Source organism: Neofelis nebulosa, chromosome 11, assembly GCF_028018385.1.
Source record: "Neofelis nebulosa isolate mNeoNeb1 chromosome 11, mNeoNeb1.pri, whole genome shotgun sequence".
Lineage (NCBI taxonomy): Eukaryota > Metazoa > Chordata > Mammalia > Carnivora > Felidae > Neofelis > Neofelis nebulosa.
In genome coordinates, this window is record NC_080792.1 from 49991841 (window position 1) to 50016036 (window position 24196).

The 24196-nt window shown below is 35.6% G+C and overlaps 1 protein-coding gene across 1 annotated transcript in view; it reads right to left on the bottom strand.

The window, feature by feature from the left end:
* Positions 1-24196, bottom strand: part of MIB1 (MIB E3 ubiquitin protein ligase 1) — a 129227-nt gene that overhangs the window by 49227 nt on the left and 55804 nt on the right. Inside the window, exons 11-12 of the mRNA XM_058692531.1 lie at positions 8713-8910; positions 6492-6643 (exon numbers count right to left, since the gene is read on the bottom strand). Of these exons, the coding sequence (XP_058548514.1) occupies positions 6492-6643; positions 8713-8910 (350 nt within the window). The remainder of the gene's footprint in view (positions 1-6491; positions 6644-8712; positions 8911-24196) is intronic.

The following is a 24196-nucleotide window of genomic DNA, read 5'->3' on the forward strand; positions in this document are numbered from 1 at the left end:
AGTGTGGTTCTCATGGACACGCACATATTCTAAATTAAAGAAAAATATAACATTAAATATAGTAATACTCTAGAAATGTTGGGTCACTATCTTCCATAGGATTAGCATTTAATTTTACTGCTATTTACCTGAATATTGTTCAGTTAGGTGAAAAAGGAGATGATACTGCAGAATATCTTGTGCAGAGACTGAAACAGTATCTAGCTCTTCCAACCCCAAAACAAGTTTTTAACCCTCAGAAAAGAAAGAAAATGCCAAGTATCATGTCTTTTTACTGTGTAGATATTCCAACTCTACATACTGGTTTCCTTAGTTGTAAAATGAGGATCTCTTCTAATAATAACATCTTATGACTCTCCTCACTCTTCTTCTTTGTCCTTCACAAAAAAATACACATACAAGCCTCCCTCTCTCAGTGGAGAGAAAATGAAGGAAGAGAAAAATGACAAGTTATCCAACATCTCTTTGTTTTTCTTACTGACCACAATACAACCATAGATAATGTCATGTTCCTTAATACATGGAAACAAACATTTCAGGAGTTAATCAAGGGTTACTGATGTCCAAGTAGTAGTTTAAAACTCTACATGTTCACACAATCCTCAAGAGACTACTCCTCTATTTCAAAGTGAAGACCATCCCTTAAAAGAATGGAGGCAAAGTGTGTGTGTGTGTGTGTGTGTGTGTGTGTGTGTGTCTGTAAATATATATATAAATATAAATTTTATCACTTCATTCAAGTTATTAGGCCTTCCTGCTCATATCAATCACATTTCAATTAGTCCATTAAATATATTTATGTATTACAAGGCACACAGTGTTTGAGACTGGATGCATAGCACATATAAGAGAAAATGGACACACTATAAGTATAGTCTCATTTAATAATACTCTCAGCTACATTTTATATAGCACCCAGAGTATTCAAATTTTATTAAAAAAGAAAAATATTCAACACAAAGATATGGATTGGACTATCAAATCTTTATATATTCAACACAATATCATTCATTTATCAGACCTGATTTCAGAATTTAAAAAGTTAAATGAAGGCATCATAATATTCTAGAGGGAAAATTACGAGTTGTTCACATATTCAGTAAGCTTTAGTATGTGCCTTTGTTGGAATAAGCAGTAAGAAATGCCTGTGAAATTATCTTAGCACTAACCTGAAAACACAAGATTATTACATCATGTGGTCCATTTATATTTTACTGTTATTTCTCACACTCAATTTATATTAAAGAAAAATGTGTAAATAACACTATGTAAGGTAACTTCATAATACTATTAACAGTGCCTCCAAAATATCAATCTGGTATCAGTATCTCCAAAACACTTGGCTGGTTTTTGGCCAGCTCTGCAGAGAATATTGCTAATTTATTCTCATGCCTGAGAAGGAGCTCTAAAAAGGAGCTTCCTTTAAGAAGCTAAAAATGCAACACCTTCACAGAAAGTACCTAAGTAACGTGCTGATTAATACTAATTCAAAGAAATTTAGTTTTCATTTTCAACAACAGAAATGATCTCTGCTCTTCATTTAAATCTGAAATTTCGCCTGTATATAAGAAAAGATAATATGGCTAAACTCTATGGAAACTATCTCTATAATAATCAAAAATAAAAACGCAGCATTGTTTTCAGTTAAGATTCCTGAAATTAAAAAAATACTATATTAAGACACATTGGAACTGCTATTCTACACTGCTCCTAATTTTATAAACCATGATACTATAATATTCAGTGTCTCAGAGTAAAAACTTATATGGTCTCCCACAATTCTGAAAGAAAAGAAATGGCTTTATAACTCTCTCTTAATGTCCTTATTTCAGTTACTGTTACATCATGAGGAAACATCAAGATTAGCTTTGAAATCTAGAATCTACATTGATCTGAAACTTTGAAATCCAGATTTTGTATTCTCCAAAATATATGACATCTAGACATATTTTTGATAACCAGGAATATCACACTTTCTTTTTAAAAAGCACTACCGATAATTAACTCTACTATATTATTAGCTAATTGCTGAAAAATTATTACTGCTTACTAAAGGCAAAGCTAAGGAATAGAATGCTACTTAAATCCCACATGTATATACATGCACATATAAATTTTGGAAACTTTTCCATATTATTAACCATAATAAATTGAAATAATTATTTGTGCTGGTATTAGGCTATATTCACAATGATGTAAATATTTTACTGTAGAACTAATATATACTAGTAAAAGAAAAACCTCAATTAGCTAAGAATTATACTAACTAAAGTACCATCCATTGCAGTTAAAATTGACTATACATGAAATCCAACAATTAAGCCAAGTATACAAAGAAGTATAACTATAATATAAAACAAAGATCACAAAGAAAAAAATGTTATAATTCAAAGTAAGAGATTCATCAAGTTATATAAATTATAAAACACGAGAAAGGGGGAAATGTTGACACATGCTAATCACATCTAATATTTTATTCAAAAATGCTAATTTCATCAGGTTCTGGAAATAATAATTTACTATAATCTGGTTTCCTCAAATAAATGTAAAGGCCAAAGACTTTTAAGATTTCTTTTTTAATGTTTGTTTTGAGACAGAAAGAGGGAGACACAGAATCTGAAGCAGGCTCCAGGCTTTGAGCTGTCAGCATAGAGCCTGATGCGGGGCTCAAACTCACAAATCGTGAGATCTTGACCTAAGCCCAAGTCAGATGCTTAACTGACTGAAACACCCAGGCACCTCAAGGCCAAAGACTTTAGATAAAAATTCTAAGTACACCAGAAATGACTCATCTGTCTTCTGATATCACTGACCAATGCAAGGAAGAAAAGCAAATTTTAAGAATAAAAAATTTGATATGAAAAGCCTCAAAACAACCTCAGTTGTTTTTGCAATTTCAATTTCAATTTGCAATTTCAAATGATATATAAGTTGTGTCATCTTCTGATACTCTTCAGTGTCCAATTAAAATCACACTCTTTGGGGGGGAGCGTGGGTGGCTCCGTCAGTTAAATGTCTGACTCTTAATTTCAGCTTAGGTCACAATTTCACAGTCCTGAGATGGAGCCCCATGTGGGGTTCTGTGTTAGGCATGGAGCCTGCTTAAGATTCTCTCTCTCCATCTCCCACTCCCTGCGACCCCTCCTTAAAAAAAAAGGAATCATACTCTTTATCTGGCAATCTAGAGTCACAACTGCATGAAATATCTTGAAGAAATAAGAATTTAAAAAGTCACGTAGTTTTAACTAAAGCATCACTTTACTGCAGAATAACAATGGCTTTTTTCCCTTTTTTTAAATGTCATCTGACACCAATCATTTGGTTGGAAGAGTCACTATACAAATTTTCAGGGGAACTCTCAAAATTTATACAAGAATTGAAGAAATGTTAAGTAGGATACTCTCTCTTTCTTGTATAGGCTTATTAGCACTGTTAAATATACTACCCTACCCCCAGTAGAGTGAAATAATTCAAAATACTTAAAAGTCCCTCATTTCCTAAACACTTCAATTTTCGGTGTATCTTAAACTTTATGATTTAACCTATTGGGATGAGCACTGGGTGTTGTATGGAAACCAATTTGACAATAAGTTATATATATAAAAAAACTTTATGATTTAATATAACCTAAATATCCTCAATAAAATCTCTTTTCAACCATTTTAATCTGAAATAATTGCTCTGTTTGACCTCTAACAGTTTCTCTACAGAATCTGTAACTAATCATATTAACATCTTGTGATATCTAGCGCTGTCATGATTGTCAAATTAAGACTGACATTTATTAAGCCCCTATTATAGTCAAAGCACTGTGGGAGATACACAGATGAAGAGGGGCACTCACAATTTTAACAGAAACACAGAAATGCCACACTAATAGACATAAAGTGAAATAAAATAAGAACAAAGAACAAGTTAGTGTAGGGCAAATAGAAAATAATTTCAATGATGTGATCTAGGAGCTCTGAAGGAAAAGATGCTTAAGATCAAGACAAAGGATAAGGGCACTCTCACTAAGGGAAACGCTTAAATAAATAAGGAAAGTAGAACAAAATATTTTAGAAAAAGGGCATAGCATAATGTAGCAGAAGGGCAAGGTGGAAAGGGGGATTTAGTGGGAGATGAAGTTAGAAAGACAGGCTTAGGACACATCACAAATGAGTGTGAAGGCAAAGTTCAAGGTGTATAAATTATATTCTATGTACAATAGGAAACAAATGAAGATTTGGGAACAGGGAAGGGGAGCCATTATGTCTTTAGAATGGTAAGTTGGCAATTAGATAAAAGTTCAATCAGAGATAAGACTGAAATCAGAGAAAACAATTAGAAAGATATTGTAATAGTTTAAGTAAAAGTGGTGAGTACTTAATTAGATCAGCAAAAATGGGAATAGGAAGAATGGAATAGATTGGAAAGCTGGGTACAATAAATGGAATTTGAGAACTGAAGCTGAGAATTAGTGACAGTGTAGTCAATGACAACCCTAAGCAAAGAGGCAGGAAGGGGGGTGATGTATTAATGCATTCTTAGTTAAATCATTCTCTGTCCATGTGTTTCAGTCTTGCCTCATATGCAGACCATAATACAGAAAAAGTAACATAAGGTGGGTAAGACCTATGATTCTTAAGTCAGATTCTTGCTCAACTTCTACCTACTCCACTAGTCACTATATCTTGAATAAATAATTTCATCTCTTTATAAGCTTCATATTCTTTATCTACAAAGAGAAGATATTAACACCTGCCTCAAAAAGCTGTTGAAAGGATTAAAGGAGATAATGCATGTAAACCACTTAGTGGAGGCCTTGCCTATGGTAAGTACTATCATCATCATCTTCTATTTAAAAGGCAGGGAACATACCATTTTGTCTCCTTCACGATGCCAAAGTACAAAGTGTTCAAATATTCGTAATTTGAAAAATCAAAACATAATATAAAATATGGTCATTTGCTTCATCGTACATTATATACCCCTCGTTAAGAGAACCAACAGGCAATAGCAATAAAATCCTCTTGTTCTCTGTGCTCACCCTCTAGTGGTGATTCTAAGAAGCCAAAAAATAACAAAAACTAGAAGGAAACATAATATAAAAACACCATATGGAACCAAAGGATAAGAATTCATGGGGATGTAATATAGTTAGTAATACTGTATTGTGTATTTCAAAGTTGCTAAGTGAGTAAATCTTAAAAGTTCTTATCACAGGAAAAAACATTTGTAACCACATGTGGTGAAGGATCTTAACCAGACTTATCGTGAAAACCATTTCATAATATATACGGATTTCAAACTATTATGTTGTACAACTGAAACTAAAAATGTTATATGTCCATTATATCTCAATTTTAAAAAAGAATTTAGGATGGATTAAAGTGTCAAAATGAACTTGAAAGTGAACAGCTCCCTCAGTCAAGAAATGCAGGCTTAATTCAACTATAAACAGAAGACCTCTAATACCAAATTTTCTAAAATGCTTCTCGTGGTTAAGATGTTCCCCAAAATTTATTCACAGAAAGCTCCAGATTAAGCAAAACTAAGCTTTTTCCTATTCTGTGAGACAGTGCAGATCCTTCATGAGTTCTGTGACTTCCCAGAAGTTTTTTTTTCAAACTATAACCAGCAAATACTTTTTTTTGGCAGACTGCCCATCACTATTGTTACAACAGCTGGGAATATCCTCACCAGAAGCATATATATTTATGTTATTAATATGGAGTTAGGTACTTAACAGTTATCTAGCCACATGTTAAAAATAATCATGCAAATGGATAAAAGGAGATGAGAGGACACATTGAGAACGATCTTAAAGAGACATAACTCTCAAGATGGAATGCATTTTTATTAAATCTTTAGATATAAGTATTCTTGGTACTTTATATCCATACTTAATATATATTTCAGTAATCATTTCATAATATTTGTATTAATTTCTGTTTGTTTGTTTTTAGAAGGGGGATGCAAGTGAGCAAGGGGCAGAGAGAAAGAGAGAGAGAGAATCCCCCAAGGGGTGGAAGGGAGGGGGGGAGGAAGAGGGAGGGAGAGGGAGGAAGGGAGGGGAAGAGAGGGAGAGCGAGAGAGAGCGAGACAGAGGGAGAGAGAGAGAGCGCTAGAGAGCGCGAGAGAGCGCGAGAGAGAGAGAGAGAGAGAGAGAGAGAGAGAGAGAGAGAGAAGCAGGGCTCACCCAAGCCTCCTGTTTTTACCTGAAGCAGGGCTCGAGCTCACCCGATATGGGACTCAAACTCACCAACTGTGAGATCATGATCTGAGCCAAAGTCAGATGCTTAATGCTTGAGCCACCCAGGCAGTCCTTGCATTAGTTTAACAACCAAAATATAATATAAAATTAACAGTGAAGACATAATTTCTACAGACCTTAAAACGATTTATAAAATACTAAAATAAGTCATTATTTCCTCATCAGCATCAGAAAAAGAGAACCAGCACTAGGAAAATATTTTTAAACTGCTAGAGTAAAAAGTGAGATCTTTTACCTGGGATTTCCTCTTAGTGCTGCATGGTGCAGAGCATTAAATCCATTATTGTTTGTAATGGTAACATCTGCTCCAGCTTCTAGAAGAACTGCCAGGATGTCATCACGTTTCTTACTTATTGCATCATGAAGAGGGGTATCACCTTCAGAATCCTTTTTTTAATTTAAAGAGACTTTCATCAGTTCTTGAACCAAACATCATATGTAATACTAATATATATATACTGAACTACTAAACAGAAGCCATATCCAAAAACCATCAACAAAACATCCTATGTTAAATTTTAAGATGCAGGCAAGAGATATTAGCCTCATTATATTAAATAAATTCATACTCAATCTAAACACAATGAACAGGTAGCCTACCAAAGAAAAGGAAAAATAATCACATTCAAGTATGATTCAGCTAATTATAAAAAGTAATGAGGTGAAAAAGATGCCCTCAAAATTCATTAGTTTAAAACAGCCGGCTATACCCATTCCTACCAGTAATTGTTATGCCTGAAATTTCAAAACAAACTTACACCAGTCTTGGGGCCCTATAGAATGAATTAAAAATCAGTAGTTCTCGACCTTGGCTGCACATTTAGAATCTATAGGGGAGCTCTTAAAAAGATACCAGGCTGTTCTCCAGACCAACTAAACCAGAGTTTCTGGGAGTGAGACCCAAGCATTAGTAGTTTTTCAGAGCTCCCCAGCTGTATATATTGTGTAGTCATGGGTGAAAATCATTAATCTAAATGTTTGCAAGGGGCAGAAAAGCAGTTAGTTAATCAAAATAGAAACAAATGTAAAAGAAAATTTAGCAGTGTCAGTCTTCCTCTTTTTTTCAAGCTGACTACTTTTTTCATTAATCAACTTACTTAGCAGTAAGTTATTATTCATTTTCAGTTATCTGCATAAATGGGTAATTTAGACCGCATTCATCTCATAGTTCCATAAATGTTAAGTCATACCTATGGCATGTACCATGGTTGCTACATCCAGCCTGCCACCTGTTTTTCTCAATAGTTTTATTGGAACACAGCCACACACAGTCATTTATGTATTATCAATGGCTGCTTTCACGCTATAATTGGAGCACTGGATAGTCATTATAGAAACTATATGAAAGCCTAAATTATCATCTGGCCCTTTATAGAAAAAGTTGGCCAATCCCAGACATATACTCATGTACCCTCATAACAGATTCCTAACCCAAGTTCAATCCAACCGTCTACTTTCTGTCCTCCTATGCAGTGGCACTAAAAATTCATAGTCTTCAACTTCAGCTAGGCTCTTCACATGGTTGGAATAAGCTTCTACAGGCCCTGCTATGTCATACCTTCTGGTCCCCACAGTAGCTATTCCAAATATTCTATCACTCTTCTCAATTACCTTTTCTATACCTACTACTGGCCATTCACTCTCAACAGATGACTTTGCCTCCCATTTCAGACCAAATAAAATCAATAGGTATAAATTATCTCTCCTTCAACAGATTAACACTCTCTACTTCCTCCATCCTCCAATTCTGCCATCCACTTAGAGGGTCTAAGTTCCAAACCCTGTCAGTTCCAAAATGCTGTGCCTCAGATATATCAGTCTCTGATAACCATCTAGCTGAACAAAATCTCCAATTCTTTCAGTTCTCAAACTTCCAGTCCCATTACTCCTGTTTTTCCTCTTCATTACTTCTCTGACACTTATCCAATCTAATCCATCTGGTTGCTAAAACTGTGGAAGGAATCATCTCTTAGGTGATTCTTGCCTCAAAAATTAGGTCCTACTGTAAATTAACCCTAAACCTGTATATTTTCCAAAACAGAAAATCTTCCTGAACTAATGACTAGACTAAGACTCTAAGATAAATTAAGCTACAATTAAAATAATTCAGATAGTTATAAAGCATCATGAAATGTAGCCTATTACACTTCCTTAAGCTGCAGAAGCTCATCGTTATGATCAATAAAATTAAATCAATTCATAAGCTGATATATTTGCAAGAAGTCCCCATCCTCACCTTCCAATATAAAATTAATCTACTGACACTTTCTTTAAAAAGGCTTTTCTAAGAAGGAATAGCTGCCAATTTTATCATATTCTATGCCTTTGGGATCATTTCCTATGACCGAACATGCACAATGAACTGGTAACAAAGGAATGCTTACCAGAGAACTTAGTACTTCGCTTTAACAGAATCCTAGCAATGCCTGCAGAATATTCTTCATGAAAGACTTTACCTGGAGACTAGGATGACAGCCGAAGTCCAATAAAGTCTTCACAACCTGAAGATGGCCCTTATTAACAGCAATATGAAGTGGTGTCTGTCGGCGCTTGTTGCGAGCATTCAAATCAGCACTGCCCCGGTGCAGTACTTCTATAACAGCACCTTCATCTCCAAAAGCTGCATGGTGAACAGCTCGATCTCCATCTTTATCCTGAACATCATCATTGAAATCTGAATTAGTGAGTGAATTATTTTAGAAATAAAAATAATACCTGAAGCTATAATAATTCATCAAGAACCAGATTAATGTGAGAAAAGGTTACAAAGAACAGAGCCAACAAAATAACTAGAAAGTCATTTGAACAGTGATTAACTCCAAACAGAAATGATGAACCTGGATCAATACACTATTTCACATATATAGTGGACCAATACTTTTATCAGAAGTTAACAGTGATGATGGTAAGCCAACATTAGGAAAATGTTAAATTATGAGACAACCATTTATAAACGTTTTTTCTATCCAAAAATTTTACAAAGGCTTTTTAATGACATAAAAATTATGTAAATATTAGTTGAGCAATTTAAAAAAGACAGGATGCCAAATTGAGATATCAATTAACTTTGAGAGAAATATATCAATATATTAACATTGGTTATCTCTGGCTAGTGAGGATACATTCTTCCTGTATATTCAAGAAAAGAAAAAATTTAAGTACTACCTGAAAAGATAAAAAAATGACACACAAATCAGCATAACTTAATATATCCAAAACCCAAAATTATTTCAGAAAAATCCAGGAGGTATGCCTTACCTTTTTTTAAGTTCATTTATTTATTTGGCGGGGGTAGGGTGGGGAGGTATGCACAAGCAGGGTAGGGGCAAAGAGAGAAGGAGAGAGAGAACTCCAAGCAAGCTCTGCTAAATCAGCAGAGTCCCACATGGGGCCCAATCTCATGAATGGCGAGATCATGACCTGAGCCAAAATCAAGAGTTGATGCTTAACTGACTGAGCCACCCAGGTACCCCTAAAGTCTTACCTTTTATAACAGGCATATTTCTGGAGATGAGAGGCAGAGAAAGACCCAATTACTTAATTTTTTTTCAAATATAAGAAACAACTTTTTAAAGAGGAAAAAAATGCCCATACTGTACCATGAAGATAATATACATAGTCTACACTAAAAAAGAAGTCCCATCACTTTGCTCGATCCAGATGGAGATATGTATTATAAGGATACTATCTTTACTTCAGACATCTCAAATTCTGACACTCAGAAGTAAGCACGCTCTGAGACTTTCTCCACAGCAATGATTCCCAACCCACAGTCCTTCCCTCTCATGGAGTCCAGTTTTAGCAAGTGGTTTGAAAATCCATATGGTACTCAGCATTAGGTGAACTACTTTTCACAGATTTAAATTAAAAACAAAACAACAGTTCAAAACAGTTGCTGAATTCAAAATAGTTTTTAGCCTTAGAATATTCTCAGGAGGATATTAAAAGTAAAACCGCTAATATAGGGGTTCACAACAATTTGACAACCTCCCTTGCAAAGGTAGGAAACTATAACTCAGCAGTACTTCTACCTTACTAATATGCCAACTAAGCCAAACTAGTTTTTGTTACCTGTCAACCTTGAGCATAAAGGAACTAGCATGCTACCACGTGAAAGATTTGATTCAACTCATGTGTCTCTGAGCATTATATTTAAGCAACCCAGAGAAATCAGCTTTTACAAAAGAAAATTCTAGATTTGTGTGTGTGAGACAGAGAGACAAAGAGATGAAACCTCTCTAGTAGCATTATGTTTCAGAATCTTAGATTGAAGCTCTTCCTTCCCTGTAATTTGTTTAGATTTATTTTTTGTTATAATTTTTAAGGCAATCTAAGTGGTTCTCCTTCTGTTAAAAATAACATCAATCCACTAACACTCGCCAAATAAAAACAGGAACTATTTATGAAATGTACCATATGTTTATGATTGTTAGAAAGCTGTTACTGAAACACTGTTATGCAGGTCCTGTCAACAATTTATTTACACGAAAAAAAAAAAACCACTAAAAAATTAAAAACCCTTATATGTCAAAAGGATATATACATAAGAGAAACTTCAAGATTTTGGAAAATATATACAGTAGAAAACAATTACTTTGTTTTTCTTCAAAATAAAAAACCTCAGCTGCATAAAAACTTGAATAGGTTTTGTTGCTTTCTTCTGAATCCATTTGTAGTATCCAAATACACCTAATAGAAGCTCATTATTATGTCTCCATCCTGGCACCAAATGAGATGTTGAGGGACAGGATCACAGCTGATCTCAATAAGGCTACCTGAAAGGATTTGTGCAGGGGCCTCAAATTAAACCTGATCTTGGGTCTTTCTACCCTCTTATCCCCCTCTTTCCTCTGAACTTTGCAAAATCTGCTCTCATTCCCTAGGTTAGCTGACAGAACCACAAACCATATGGTCAACAAAATCAGTATGTGTAAGTTATGCTCACCTACTTCCTCTCCCTGAGACACAAAATATACAAGCACAAAATTCTATGCTTGTTACTCTTCAATTTACATTCAGATCTCTTCTCTCTTCTCCAGTCCTACCACAAATTAATTTAGGTCTTGATTCTCAGTCACCTAACTTATTGCCACAGCTTACCCTGCCTCCACTTTATTTCACCCCAATCTATTCTGCACGCTCTCTCGCTCCCTCTCTCTCGCTCGCTCTCTCTCTCTCTCTCTCACACACACACAAATTCCCTCTGTAAAGTATAACATCTATGTTTAAAACTCTAATGTAACCCTACTATATAAATAACAAACCTCTTTTAAAACCTATTTCTGTGGACCATATCATATTCATCTGCTGCCATCATTGCCTCACATATAAAACTCTATAACTTACCAACTTATTTGACCCCCTATGTTCATATACTTCACCCCAGATATCAATGCGTTGATTCCTCACCTTGTTGGCTTGAGAACAGATACCCTTTACAATTCAGCTCAGACAACCTCTCCCTCCCCTATGAAACATCCCCTCTCACAAAATCTTATTATCACTATGTAGTATAATTATTTGTTTTCAAGTACATCATTTTTAAAATGTTTATTTTTATTTTTGAGAGAGAGTGAGAGTGCAAGCAGGGGAGGAACAGAGAGAGAGAGAGAGAGAGAGAGAGAGAGAGAGAGAGAGAGAGAATCCCAAGGGGGCTCTGTGCTGCCAGCGTAGAGCCTGATGCAGGGCTTGAACCATGAGATCATGATCTGAGCAGAAACCAAGAGTTGGTGCTTAACCAACTGAACCACTTAGGAACTCCTCCAAGTACATTATTCTTATTTGACTGTTTCTTTTGGGCTACAACTGTATCTTTGTCATCTTTATCCCCAGGATGCACCACAGTACCTACTAGCTAGTAAGAATCAAAATGGGTACAGAGTTGAATCTTTAATATGCCTTAATTACAATCATGGGTTTTTGGTTTTATTTTTTTCAAGAGACAGAGCATGTGCACACGTGAGGGGTAAGGGCAGAGCGAGAGTGACAGTGGTAGGGGAGAAGGGGAGAGGGCGTAAGAGAGAGATCCTAAGCAGGCTCCAAGCTCAGCATGCAGCCTGATGCAGGGCTTAATCTCACAAACATGAGATCATGACCTGAGCCAAAATCAAGAGTTGGACACTTAATTGACTGACCCACCAAGGTATCCCTACAATCATGGTTTGTTTGTTTTTTTAAGTTCATTTATTCATTTTGAGAGAGAGCAAGCATGAGCAGGGGATGGGCAGAGAGAAAGAATCCTAAGCAGGCTTTGTACTGTCAGTGCAAAGCCCAATGTGGGGTTTGAACCCACAAACCGTGAGAGCACGACCTAAACTGAAACCAAGAGTCAGATGCTTAACCAACTGAGCCACACAGGTGCCCCTACAATCATGTTTTTTAAATGATTTTTTTTTTACTGTAAAATACAAGTAACATAAAATTTATCATCTTAACCATCTCTAAGTGTAAAATTCAGTGATATTAAACATATTCATATTGTTATGCACCCATCACCGCCATCCATCTCCAGAACTCATCTTGTAAAACTAAAACTATACCTTTTACACAATAATTCTCCATTGTCCCTCTTCCCAACCGCTGGAAACCATTATTCTACTTTCTGTCTCTATGATTTTTGACTAGTCCAGGTACTTCACATAAATGGAAGCATACAGTATTTGTATTTTGCAATTGTCTTATTTCATTTAGCATCATGTCCTCAAGGTTCATCCACGTTGTAGCATGAGGCAAAATTACCTTTAAGTGAATAATACTCCTTTGTATATATATACCACATTTTGTTTAGCCATTCATAAATCAAGAATACTTAGGTTGCTTCCAATTTTTAGCTACTTTGAATAATGATATGAACACTGTTCTTTCAATTCTTGTAGGTATATACCCAGAGATGGAATTGTTGGATCATATGGTAATTCTATTTTTAACGAATCACCATACTGTTTTCCACAGCAGCCATACAATTTTACATCCTCACCAACCTCCCCAAAGGGTTCCAATTTCTCCACATCCTCACATATTTTCTGTTTAGCTTTTTTTCTTTTTTTTTTTTTATAGTAGCCATCTGACTAGCTACCTGTAAGGTGGTATCTCATTACGGTTTTGATTTACATTTCCCTAATGATTTGTGATGTTTACCATCTTTTCAGGTGCTTATGAGCCATCCATATATATTATTTGGAAAATGTCTATTCAAGTCCTTTGCCCAGTTTTGAATCAGGTTTTGTTATTGTTGTGAAGTTGTAAGTATTCTCCATATCCTGGACATCGACCCATTATCAGACATACAATTTGCCAGTATTGTCCCATATTCTGTAGATTGCCTTTTCATGGTTGATAGTGTCCTTTGGTGCACAGAATTTTTCAATTTTCATGGAAGTCCAATTTGCCTATTTCTTCTTTTGCTGCATGTGCCAACAAATCACTGCCAAATCCAATGTTGTGAGCTTTGCCCAATGTTTTCTTCTAAGGATTTTATACTTTTAGCTTTTGCACTTAGGTCTTTGACCTACTGAGTTAATTTCTGTAGATGATTTGAGGTAAGGGTCCACCTTCATTCTTTTGTACATAGATATCCTGTTTTCCCAGCACCATCTATTGAAAAGACTGTCCTTTCCTCACTGAATACTCTTGGCGCCCTTGTCAAAAATTATTTGACCATGTATGCAAGGATTAATGGACTCTTTATTCTGTTCCACTGAGTTACAGATCTGTCTTTATGCCAGTACCAAACTGTTTTGAGTATTGTACCTTTGCAGTAAATTTTGAAATCAGGAAGAATGAGTCTCCCAGATTTTTTATTCCTTTTCAAGATGGTTTTGGCTATCTCAGGGTATCTTGAGATGACATACTGAACTATAGAATGGATTTTTCCATTTCTGGAAAAAAAAAATCACTAATATTTTGACAAGGTTTGCACTGAACATGTGGATTAGTTTGGACAGTACTGACATCATTATATAAATTCTTCCAATCCATGAACATGAAATAGGTTTCTATTTGCATATGTCTTCTATAATTTCTTTCAGCAGTATTTTGTAGTTTTCATTGTACAAGTCTTTCACTTCTTTGGTTACATTAATTCCTAATTATTTTTGTTGCTATTATAAATGGAGTTGTTTTCTTAATATCCCCTACTGATTGTCGATGGTTAGTGTACAGAAATGCAACTAGCTTTTGTACATTGACTTTGTATCCTGACACTTTACTGAATATCTTAATTAGTTCTAAAAATTTTTTGTGTGGAACTTTAGGGTTTTCTAGATAAAAGGATCACTTAATCTGCAGAGATAGTTTTACTTCTTCCTTTCCAAGGTCGATGCCTTTTATTTCTTTTTCATGCCTAATTACTCTGGCTAGGACTTCCAGTACCATGTTGAATGTGAGTGGAAAAGTGAGTATCCTTACCTTTTTCCTGATCCCAGAGGACAAATTTTCAGTTTTTCATATATGATTTTTATTATGTCAAGGTTGTTTCCTTCCATTCCTAGTTTGCTGGGGGTTTTTTAATCATAAAAGGGTACTGAATTTAATCAAATGCTTCTACATCAATTGAGATGGTCACATGGTTTTCTCCCTTCATTCTGTTAATGTGATGCTATCACACTGATCGATTTTTGTAGGCTAAACCTTCCTTTAGTCCAAGAATAAATCCCCACTTGGTCATGGTGTATAATCCTTTTAATATGCTGAATTTGGTTAGTATTTTGTTGAGGAACTTTATATCATTCTTCACAAGGGATATTGGTTTGTAGTTTTCTTATAGTAACTTTGTCTGGCTATGACATCAGGGTAAAGCAGGCTTCATAGAATGAGTTAAGAAGTGTTCTCTCCTCTGACATTTTTGAAAAATCTGAGAACAACTGGTGTTAGCTCTTTAAATGTTTGGTAGAGTTCATCAGTGAATCAATCAGTTCCAGGGCTTTTCTTTGTCAGGGTATTTTTTTAAATTACTGATTCAATCTTCTTATTAGCTATAGGTCTATTCAGATTTCCTATATCTTCATGATTCACTCTTAGGTTTTGTGTTTCTAGGTATTTGTCCAGTTCATCTAGGTTATCCCATTTGTTGGCATACAACTCTTTAAAGTATGGTAATGTCCCCACTTTCATTTCTGATTTAGTACTCAGAGTCTTTTTTTTAATGTTTATTTATTTTTGTTTACTATTTTGTTATTATTGTTTATTTATTAATGTTTATTTTAAGAGTGCATACACAAGCAGGGGAGGAGCAGAGAGAGAGAGGCAGAAAGAGTATCCCAAGCAGGCTCCACGCTGTGGAGCTCAATCTCACAACCCTGAGATCATGACCTGAGCTGAAATCAAGAGTCGGACACTTAACAGACTGAACTACCCAGGCTCCCTTTTTTTTTTTTTTTTTTTTTTTTTTTTACTGTTTATTTATTTTTGAGAGAGAGACAAAGCCTTAGTTGGGAAGGAGCAGAGAAAGAGGGAGACACAGAATCTGAAGCAGGCTCCAGGCTCTGAGCTGTCAGCATAGAGCCCAACGTGGGGCTCAAACCCACAAACTGCAAGATCATGACCTGAGCCAAAGTCAGACACTTAAATGACTGAGCCACCCAGACACCCCTATCTGATCTATTTTTTAAATGTACCCATGTATAGCTATAAACTTCTCTTTCATACTGCTTTCACTACATCTCACAGGTTTTAGTTATGCTTTTGTTTTCATTCATGTCTAAGTATGGTCTTATTTCCCTTGCAATTTCTTTGATCCATTCATTGCTTAATTTTAATTTCCACAAATTTGTGAATTTTCCAGTTTTTCCTCTGTTATTGATTTGAAACTTCATCACATTGTGGTCAGAGAAGATACTCTGTAAGACATCTACCTTTTTAAATCTACTGAGCCTTAATATGCGACTTAACGTATGGTCTGTCCTGAAGAACGTACAAGGTGCACTTGAAAAGAATGTGCATGCTGTTGTTAAGTGGAGTGTTCCATAGATGTCTATTAGCTCTATTTGGCTTTATTGTGTTGTTCTATCCATTACTGAGAGTAGGATACTGAAGTCTCAAGCTACTATTGTAAAAATGTTTATTTCTCCCATCACTTCTGTCAATTTTTTTCATCTATTTGTTTGGTCTATTATTAAGTATATAAATATTTATAATTGTCATATCTTCTTGCTGTATTGAACTTTTTAAAAATAATGCCCATCTCTGTCTTTTATAACCTTCATGACTTAAATTCTATTCTGTCTAAAATTAGTGGAGCTACTCCTGCTCTCTTTTGGTTACTATTTGCATTAATATCTTTCTCCATCCTTTCACTTTAAACTTATGTATCTATGCACCTAAACTGAGTCTCTTATACAGAGAATATATTACATCATTTTTTTTTTTTTTTAATTTATTTTTGGGACAGAGAGAGACAGAGCATGAACGGGGGAGGGGCAGAGAGAGAGAGGGAGACACAGAATCGGAAACAGGCTCCAGGCTCCGAGCCGTCAGCCCAGAGCCTGAAGCGGGGCTCGAACTCACAGACCGTGAGATCGTGACCTGGCTGAAGTTGGACGCTTAACCGACTGCGCCACCCAGGCGCCCCGACATCATTTTTAATCCATTCTGCCAGTCTCTGTCTTTTATACTTTAATCCACCTACATTTAAAGTAATTGTTGATAAGGAATAACTTACTGTTGTCATCTTCCTATATATTTTCTAGATACCATACAGCTTTTGTTGCCTCATTTTCCAAATTAATGTCCTCTTTTATATTTAATTGTTATTTTGAAGTGAAACATTTTAATTCCCTTCTCATTTCCTTTCATGTATATTCTATATCTATTTTCTTCAGTCACCATGGGGGTTATATTTAACTTCCTAAAGTTATAATACTAATTTCAAATTTATACCAGCTTAACTTCAATAACCTACAAAAACTCATTAACAGCTCCATTCACAACACTTTCAGTTACTGTCACCACAAAATTACAACTTTGTACATTGTGTGCCCAAAAATATAATTTTTTTAAATCCATCAGTTCTTAAATTACGCAGAAAACAAAATGTAGATTTACAAACCAAAATTACAATAATACTAGATTTTAGACTAATAATTTTTTTATGTATTAGTCTCTTAAACCATGTGGGAAACAAAAGAAAGAATTATAGACAATATATTGTTAAAATAATGCTATCTTTTATAAATGCCTACATATTTTACCTTTACAGTGATTTTATTTCTTCTTATGGCTTCAAGTTACTACCTAAAACAACTCATTTCACCCTGCAGGACTCCTTTTGGGATTTCTTGCAAGGCAGGCATAGTGGTAACAAACTCCCTCAGTTTTAGGGAATGTCTTAATTTCTCTGCCATTTTTGAAGGAGAGCTTTACCAGACACAGGATTTTTGGTTGACTCTGTGTGTGTGTGTGTGTGTGTGTGTGTGTGTGTGTGTGTGTGTGTGTGTGTGTGTGTGTGTGTTCTTTTTAGCACCTTGAATACATCAGTCCACTATCTTCTGGACTCCAAAGTTTCTGATGAGAAATGTGAAAATCTTATGAGGATTCCTTATAAGTGACAAGTCACCTCTGTTTCTGCTTTCAAGATTCTTTGGCCTTGGCTCTTGAAGTTTGATGATTATTGTGTGTGTCTCAGCATAGGTCTCTTTGAGTTCATCCTACTTGAAATTCACTGTGCTTCTTGGATGTTTGTAATCAGGTCTTTCATCAAATTTGGGAAGTTTTGGGCCACAGTTTCTTCAAATAATCTCTCTTCTCCTCCCCACCCCCCCCCCACCCCCCCGCCAACCTCTTCTCCTCAAACTCCCACAGTACATATCATGGTCCACCTGATAGTGTCCCACAGGTCCCTAAGGCTCTGTTCATTTTTTCTTCAACTTTTTTTCCTTCTATTCCTCAGACTCCATAATTTTCATTGTCTTATCTTCCAGTTCACTGGGTCTTTCTTCTGTCTGGTTAAACCTGTATTTGTATATCTCCATGAATTTTTCACTTCAGTTATCGTACTTTTCAACTTTAGAATTTCTTCTTGATTTCTTCTTAGGTTATCTTTGTGTTCACTGTTATTTCCATTTTGTTCATACATCATTTTCTTGACTTTCTTCTCATCTTCAGTTAGTTCTTGGAGCATCTTTAAGATAACTGTTTTAGAGTCTTTGTCTAGTAAGCCTATATCTGGTTTTATCGCAAGCAGTTTCTGTTGCCTTATTTTTCTTCCTTTAAATGGATCATACTTTCCTATTTCTTTGTATGCCTTGTGATTTTTTTTGTTGAAATCTGGACATGTGATTCTAATAACACAGTAACTCTTAAAATCAGATGCTTCCCCTTTTGCAGGGTTTTCTGGGTTTTTTTTTTCCTGTTTTGTTTTTAATTGTTTTAGGCTTTCTTTGTGCTTATAGCCTAAGGTGTAAAAAGGTCTTTTCTGAACCTGCACCTTTCCTTGGGCATGTGCAGTGACCTTCTAGTTTCTCACAGTAGTTGCTTTTGGATGTCCTAGTCTTTAATGCCAGGCTCCCAGAAGGAGAAAAAGAAAAAAAAGGGGGGGGGGGGAGAGGGGGAGGGTGTACCAATCTTCAAATCTTCTGAAAGTCACTTCAGCCAAGGGGGAATGGCTTACAACAATGGGAGGGTACAACAATGGCGGCCCACCTCTGTGTCTCCACCTCCATGATCAGAAGCAGCAATCAGTGATCAGAACACAGATCCTGATGTTTATAGAAAAGAGTCCTTGTTGCCCACCCTGGCTCCTGCAAGCTGATCTAAGAACATAAACACGGCTGCCTGCCACTGGGCTAAAGGTTGGCATATAGGTAGTTCCTGCTGAATTAAGAGCTAAAATTGACAACATTGACCACAATTAACCTCCAACCCTTCCCCTGGAAGTAGCAAGATTTCAACAGAATCCAGAGTTCTAAAATAGTTACATCAGAAAGAATTCTACAAGTACTGTTGTTATCTAGGTGGGGTGATGAATTTCTACTACTTCCTACATCACTATATTCCCAGAATCCTCTCAGTAACTACCATGATTTTTAACATCAATGGAATTAAACATTTCCTGAATATACTGACACTTTCAGTAAAGTAGTTCAACTATTTTATTATCCCCAGATATAGTTAGTAGTATTTTACTTCATCTTTTTTTCCCTAAAATTCATTCAATTCATTAAGATACTGGTATTCTGATCATGCTAAAACTTCAACACAATTGTTTGGACGTGGTGTATTCTGGTTGATTCATTCAGTGAGTATTTAATGGGTTCCTACTACAAGCTCAGTATTGTTCTGGACAGTGGTGATACAACAATGGACAAAATAAAGTTCCTACCCTCATAGAGTTTACATTCTAGTGGGGGAGATAGAATATTATCAACAAAATACGTAAATAAAATGTAAATTTTAGGTAGTAAAAGGGCCATAGGGAAAATACTGGAGGGAAGAAGGATTAGATGACAGCCAAGGGATGGCCTCCCAGCCAAAGAATAGCTGAAGAAGTGAGAGAGAGAAAGCTATGAGGATATTTGGGGGAAGAAGTGTGAAGACTAGGATGGTAACAGCAGAAAGGATAAAAAAATGTTCAAATTCTGGATATATTTTGAAGAGCCAACAGGATTTAGTGATGGTAATTACTCATTACCAGATAAGTAATATGAAAAAACAAAAGAGAAATCAGCGATGATTCTTAAAACTCAACCTGAGCAACTAAAAGAATTTACAGATAAGGGAAGGCTAAAACTCTAGTGTGTCCCCTTGTAAAGCTTGACCTTTTTGTTTGGGCAATCTCAGATTTTAGCCTGCGTTCCTGTAAAAGCCAACTTAAAGACTGTTTTCTAAGTCTTACAAATCTAATCTTTTGTTGACATGCCACATTTTTAATAGTACCAGTTTTGGGGGCGTAGTGTGGAATAAGGAGGTAGGGAAGCCTCCATTCATAATCTAAATCAACATGGATCCTTCAGGAACTATGTATACCAATTCCTAGAGCCACTTTGAAGATTATTATCCTGAGCCCTGACTTGTTTTTAAGAAAAGAATTTCCTTAAACTGCCCAGTCTTGAAGCCCACTTGCCCTTTCCTTCTCAGTTTTACATTTACATAAACTGTTACTACAGTTTTGGGTTTTTTAAACTTATTTACTTATTTTGAGAGAGAGAAAGGGCATGCACGTGCGTGGGGGAGGAGCAGAAAGACAGGGAGAGAGAGAATCCCAAGCAGGATCCACAGTGTCAGCGCTAAGCCCAAGGCAGGGCTTGATCCCACAAATCATGAGATCATGGTTCAAAATGATCTGAAACTGAGCCAAAATCAAGAGTCGGACACTTAACTGACTGAGCCACCCAGGTGCCCCTATAGTTTTGTTTTCATTACTAGATAAGCAGAATCGGACAGAATTAGTATCTACTTCTTGAGAAACTATACTGTCTACCTTCTGCCAGTTGGAAAGAAACAGTCAAACAAAGGCAATAATAACATCACAAATTCCTTTGGTGGTGTTGTATACTATAAATAGTATCTTAATTATTTCCCTTACTCCACACCCCAACCCTTTAAGTTATTATCATAGATAAGGAAACTGAAGCTTATACCAGTTAAAGTTTTTGCCCAATATCTCTTTAGACAGCAACAATACCATTAAAACTTGGGTTTCCTGATAAAATTTAGTATTGTTCTTCTTCAGAATAGTTTTCATTAATCTTAAATGATAAAACCACCCCAAGTTTCCTGACAACTGCAGTATATATTTGTACTGGATTTGAAAACTAATTGTAAATGACACACTTTTTAGAACTGGTCTTCCTTTCAATCCTTCACACCTTTAATATTATACTTCATCAGTGGAAAAAAAAATACTTAGTCCCTGCAGGACCCAAAATTAGCTCACTTATAAAAACATACCTAAGATTTCACAGTCCTCAGTGCCTTTACCTATACATTAAGGAGGTAACAGAATGTAATCCTACTGTACTTAGTAGGTTATGACCTACATGGAGACAACTTTTCAAAATAGCTGAGTTTTCCCTAAGAAAAGAAATAGGAAAAAAATATAATCTTATCACATATCAGAAAGGTACAATATATATGAAATAATTAAGTGGTTACTTTTTCAACTTTTATTTAAATTCTGGTTAACATATGGTGTAACATTGGCTTCAGGAGTATAATTTAGTGTGATGATAGCTTAAATCAACTGAAAAACAAAAATGCAACAGTCATCTATACTAGGGACTAGCAAACTTTTCTGTGAAGGCCCAGAAAGTAAGTATTTTAGATTTTACAAACCACATAGTATCTTGTCACAACTATTCAACTCTGCAGTTGTAATATGAAAGCAGCCATGCACAATAAATAAATGAATGAATGAATGTGCTGTGTTCCAGTAATACTTAACAACATAAATGGAGGGCTGGATTTGGCCTGCAGGCTATAGTTTGCAACCCACTCACTTCCTAATACACACGAAAAAAATGAAAGGTTACAGAATGAGATGACTAAAGAACAAAATATATTACTCTCTTTATTCTTCAGCTAACCTCAAAAGTTTTAATAAAATTAGTTTTTTAAAAACATTGTGGGCTCAGTCGATTAAGCATCCAACTTCGGCTCAGGTCATGATCTCATGGTTCATGAGTTTGAGCCCCGTATCGGGCTCTGTGCTGACAGCTCAGAGCCTAGAGCCTGCTTAGGATTCTGTGTCTGCCTCTCTCTCTCTCTGCCCTCCCCCACTCACACTCTCTCAAAAATAAAATGAACATTGAAAAAATAAAAATAAAAAATACTGTTAATTATTATTGCTTTTACACTTGGTAAAGGTATAATGAAGTTTAAAGCACTTATCTTTTAGGATACATACCAAAATATTTGCAGATAAAATAATATATCTAGATCTGCTTCAGTATAATTCAGTAGAAGGAGCAGAGCGGGAACAGGGTACAGATAAATCAAAACTGGCCGTGAAAAATAACCGAAGTGGGGTAATGGGAACACAGGATTCATTATACTATTCTTTTATAAATATCTAAAATTTCCAATAAAAAAAAGTTAATAATGACAAATGATGAACCACAAATTTAAGTGCATTTGTAAAATTAACTATTTTCTCCATCTTTTAAACCAGGGTTTCTCAATTTTGGACCTATTTACCTTTTGGGCCAGATAGTTCTTTGTTATGGGAGCTGTCCTATGTGCTATGGGATATTCAGTAGCATCCTTAGTTTCTACCCACTAGATGCCAGTAGTACCCAAACCACCACATCTCCTACCAGTTATGACAATCAAAAATGGTCCCAGACATTTCCAAATGTCCCCCATAGGACAAAAATGCCCCCACTTGAAAACCACTGTTCTAAAAAAAAAAAAAAAAAAAAAAAATTACACTGCTGCTTCTAATAGAGTCTTAAATTCTACGTTTTTTTTTTTTTTTTTTTTTTTTTTTATTTATTTATTTTTGGGACAGAGAGAGACAGAGCATGAACGGGGGAGGGGCAGAGAGAGAGGGAGACACAGAATCGGAAACAGGCTCCAGGCTCCGAGCCATCGGCCCAGAGCCCGACGCGGGGCTCGAACTCACGGGCCGCGAGATCGTGACCTGGCTGAAGTCGGACGCTTAACCGACTGCGCCACCCAGGCGCCCCTTAAATTCTAGAAAAATGAGACTTTGAGGATGTTTTGTTTTAGTCTTAGGTGATGAATTGGCATTTATATTTTAACTCAATTTTTAAATTTGGTTTTTGTTTGCAATTGGTAAACTGTTATTAATTCACCTTTATCACACTATTTTATAGAAATACATATAGAAATAATTTATAGAATTACATCTGCCTGCAATGGTTTTTAAAACAGAAAATGCACAAAATGGAAATCCAAATGAGGACGTATGGTTGAAGTCCAGATGTATCCCACTGATCTGGTGACAGAGTTTTCAAACTCTCAAAGAAATTATTTGTAAACACTTAGCTTACTGAGCCACACTCCAATCTCATCAGGTTTACAGTATCAACTAACCATTTGTTGTATATTTGAGTTCAATAGAGGAACAGTGCCAACTTTGTTCCCAGTCCCACAACTGCACTCCCATTGTACACAACACCTAATGTGAACAAGAAGGCTTTAGAAACACAAATGGCTAGATAGTCCCACGTTGTCAGGTGTATTAATTAAATTCTGAATCAGAAAGCACACTTTATAAAAAACGAGGCAAAAAAATTTGGTTTTGGGCCTCTTGCCTTATTAGCTATAATCAGAAAGGCCTTGGTTTCTTAGTAGTTGTTGCTACTCTAGTTTCTGGATTCATTAAATTAAAAAATGGGATACTTAACTCAGAGAATTTCATTCTATCTCTCCAAGCCATGACACAATAAAGTAACTGTCTTCCATTTACAAAACATTAAATGTAAACTGTCTTTCTTTCATTACAAAAAAAAAAACCCTGTGATACTGTGTTCCTAAATTCACAACTAAGAAAGAAGTGACTTAAAAATTGCTACTGTAAAAGCAAAATCAAATCATATAATCTCATTCATAAAAACATGACAATAATGAAACTATCATATAGTTCATAAACATCTACATGCTAATTTAAAATTCAAGGGGCACCTGGGTGGCTCAGTCGGTTGAGCAAACGACTCATGATCTCGCGGTCCATGAGTTCGAGCCCCGCGTCAGGCTCTGTGCTGACAGCTCAGAGCCTGGAGCCTGTTTCAGATTCTGTGGCTCCCTCTCTCTGACCCTCCCCCATTCATGCTCTCTGTCTCAAAAATAAATAAACGTTAAAAAAAATTTTTTTTAATAAATAAATAAAATAAAATTCAAGTTCTTTTTAGAAAACAGAAAATTACAGTATCAAAAATCACTTATTTACAACTACAACACCAATGATTCTTCATAGTTAGCTGTCAACTGTAAAAAAAAATAGTAGCTGTCAAAATACACTCAATCTGAGAAAAATGAAAAAAT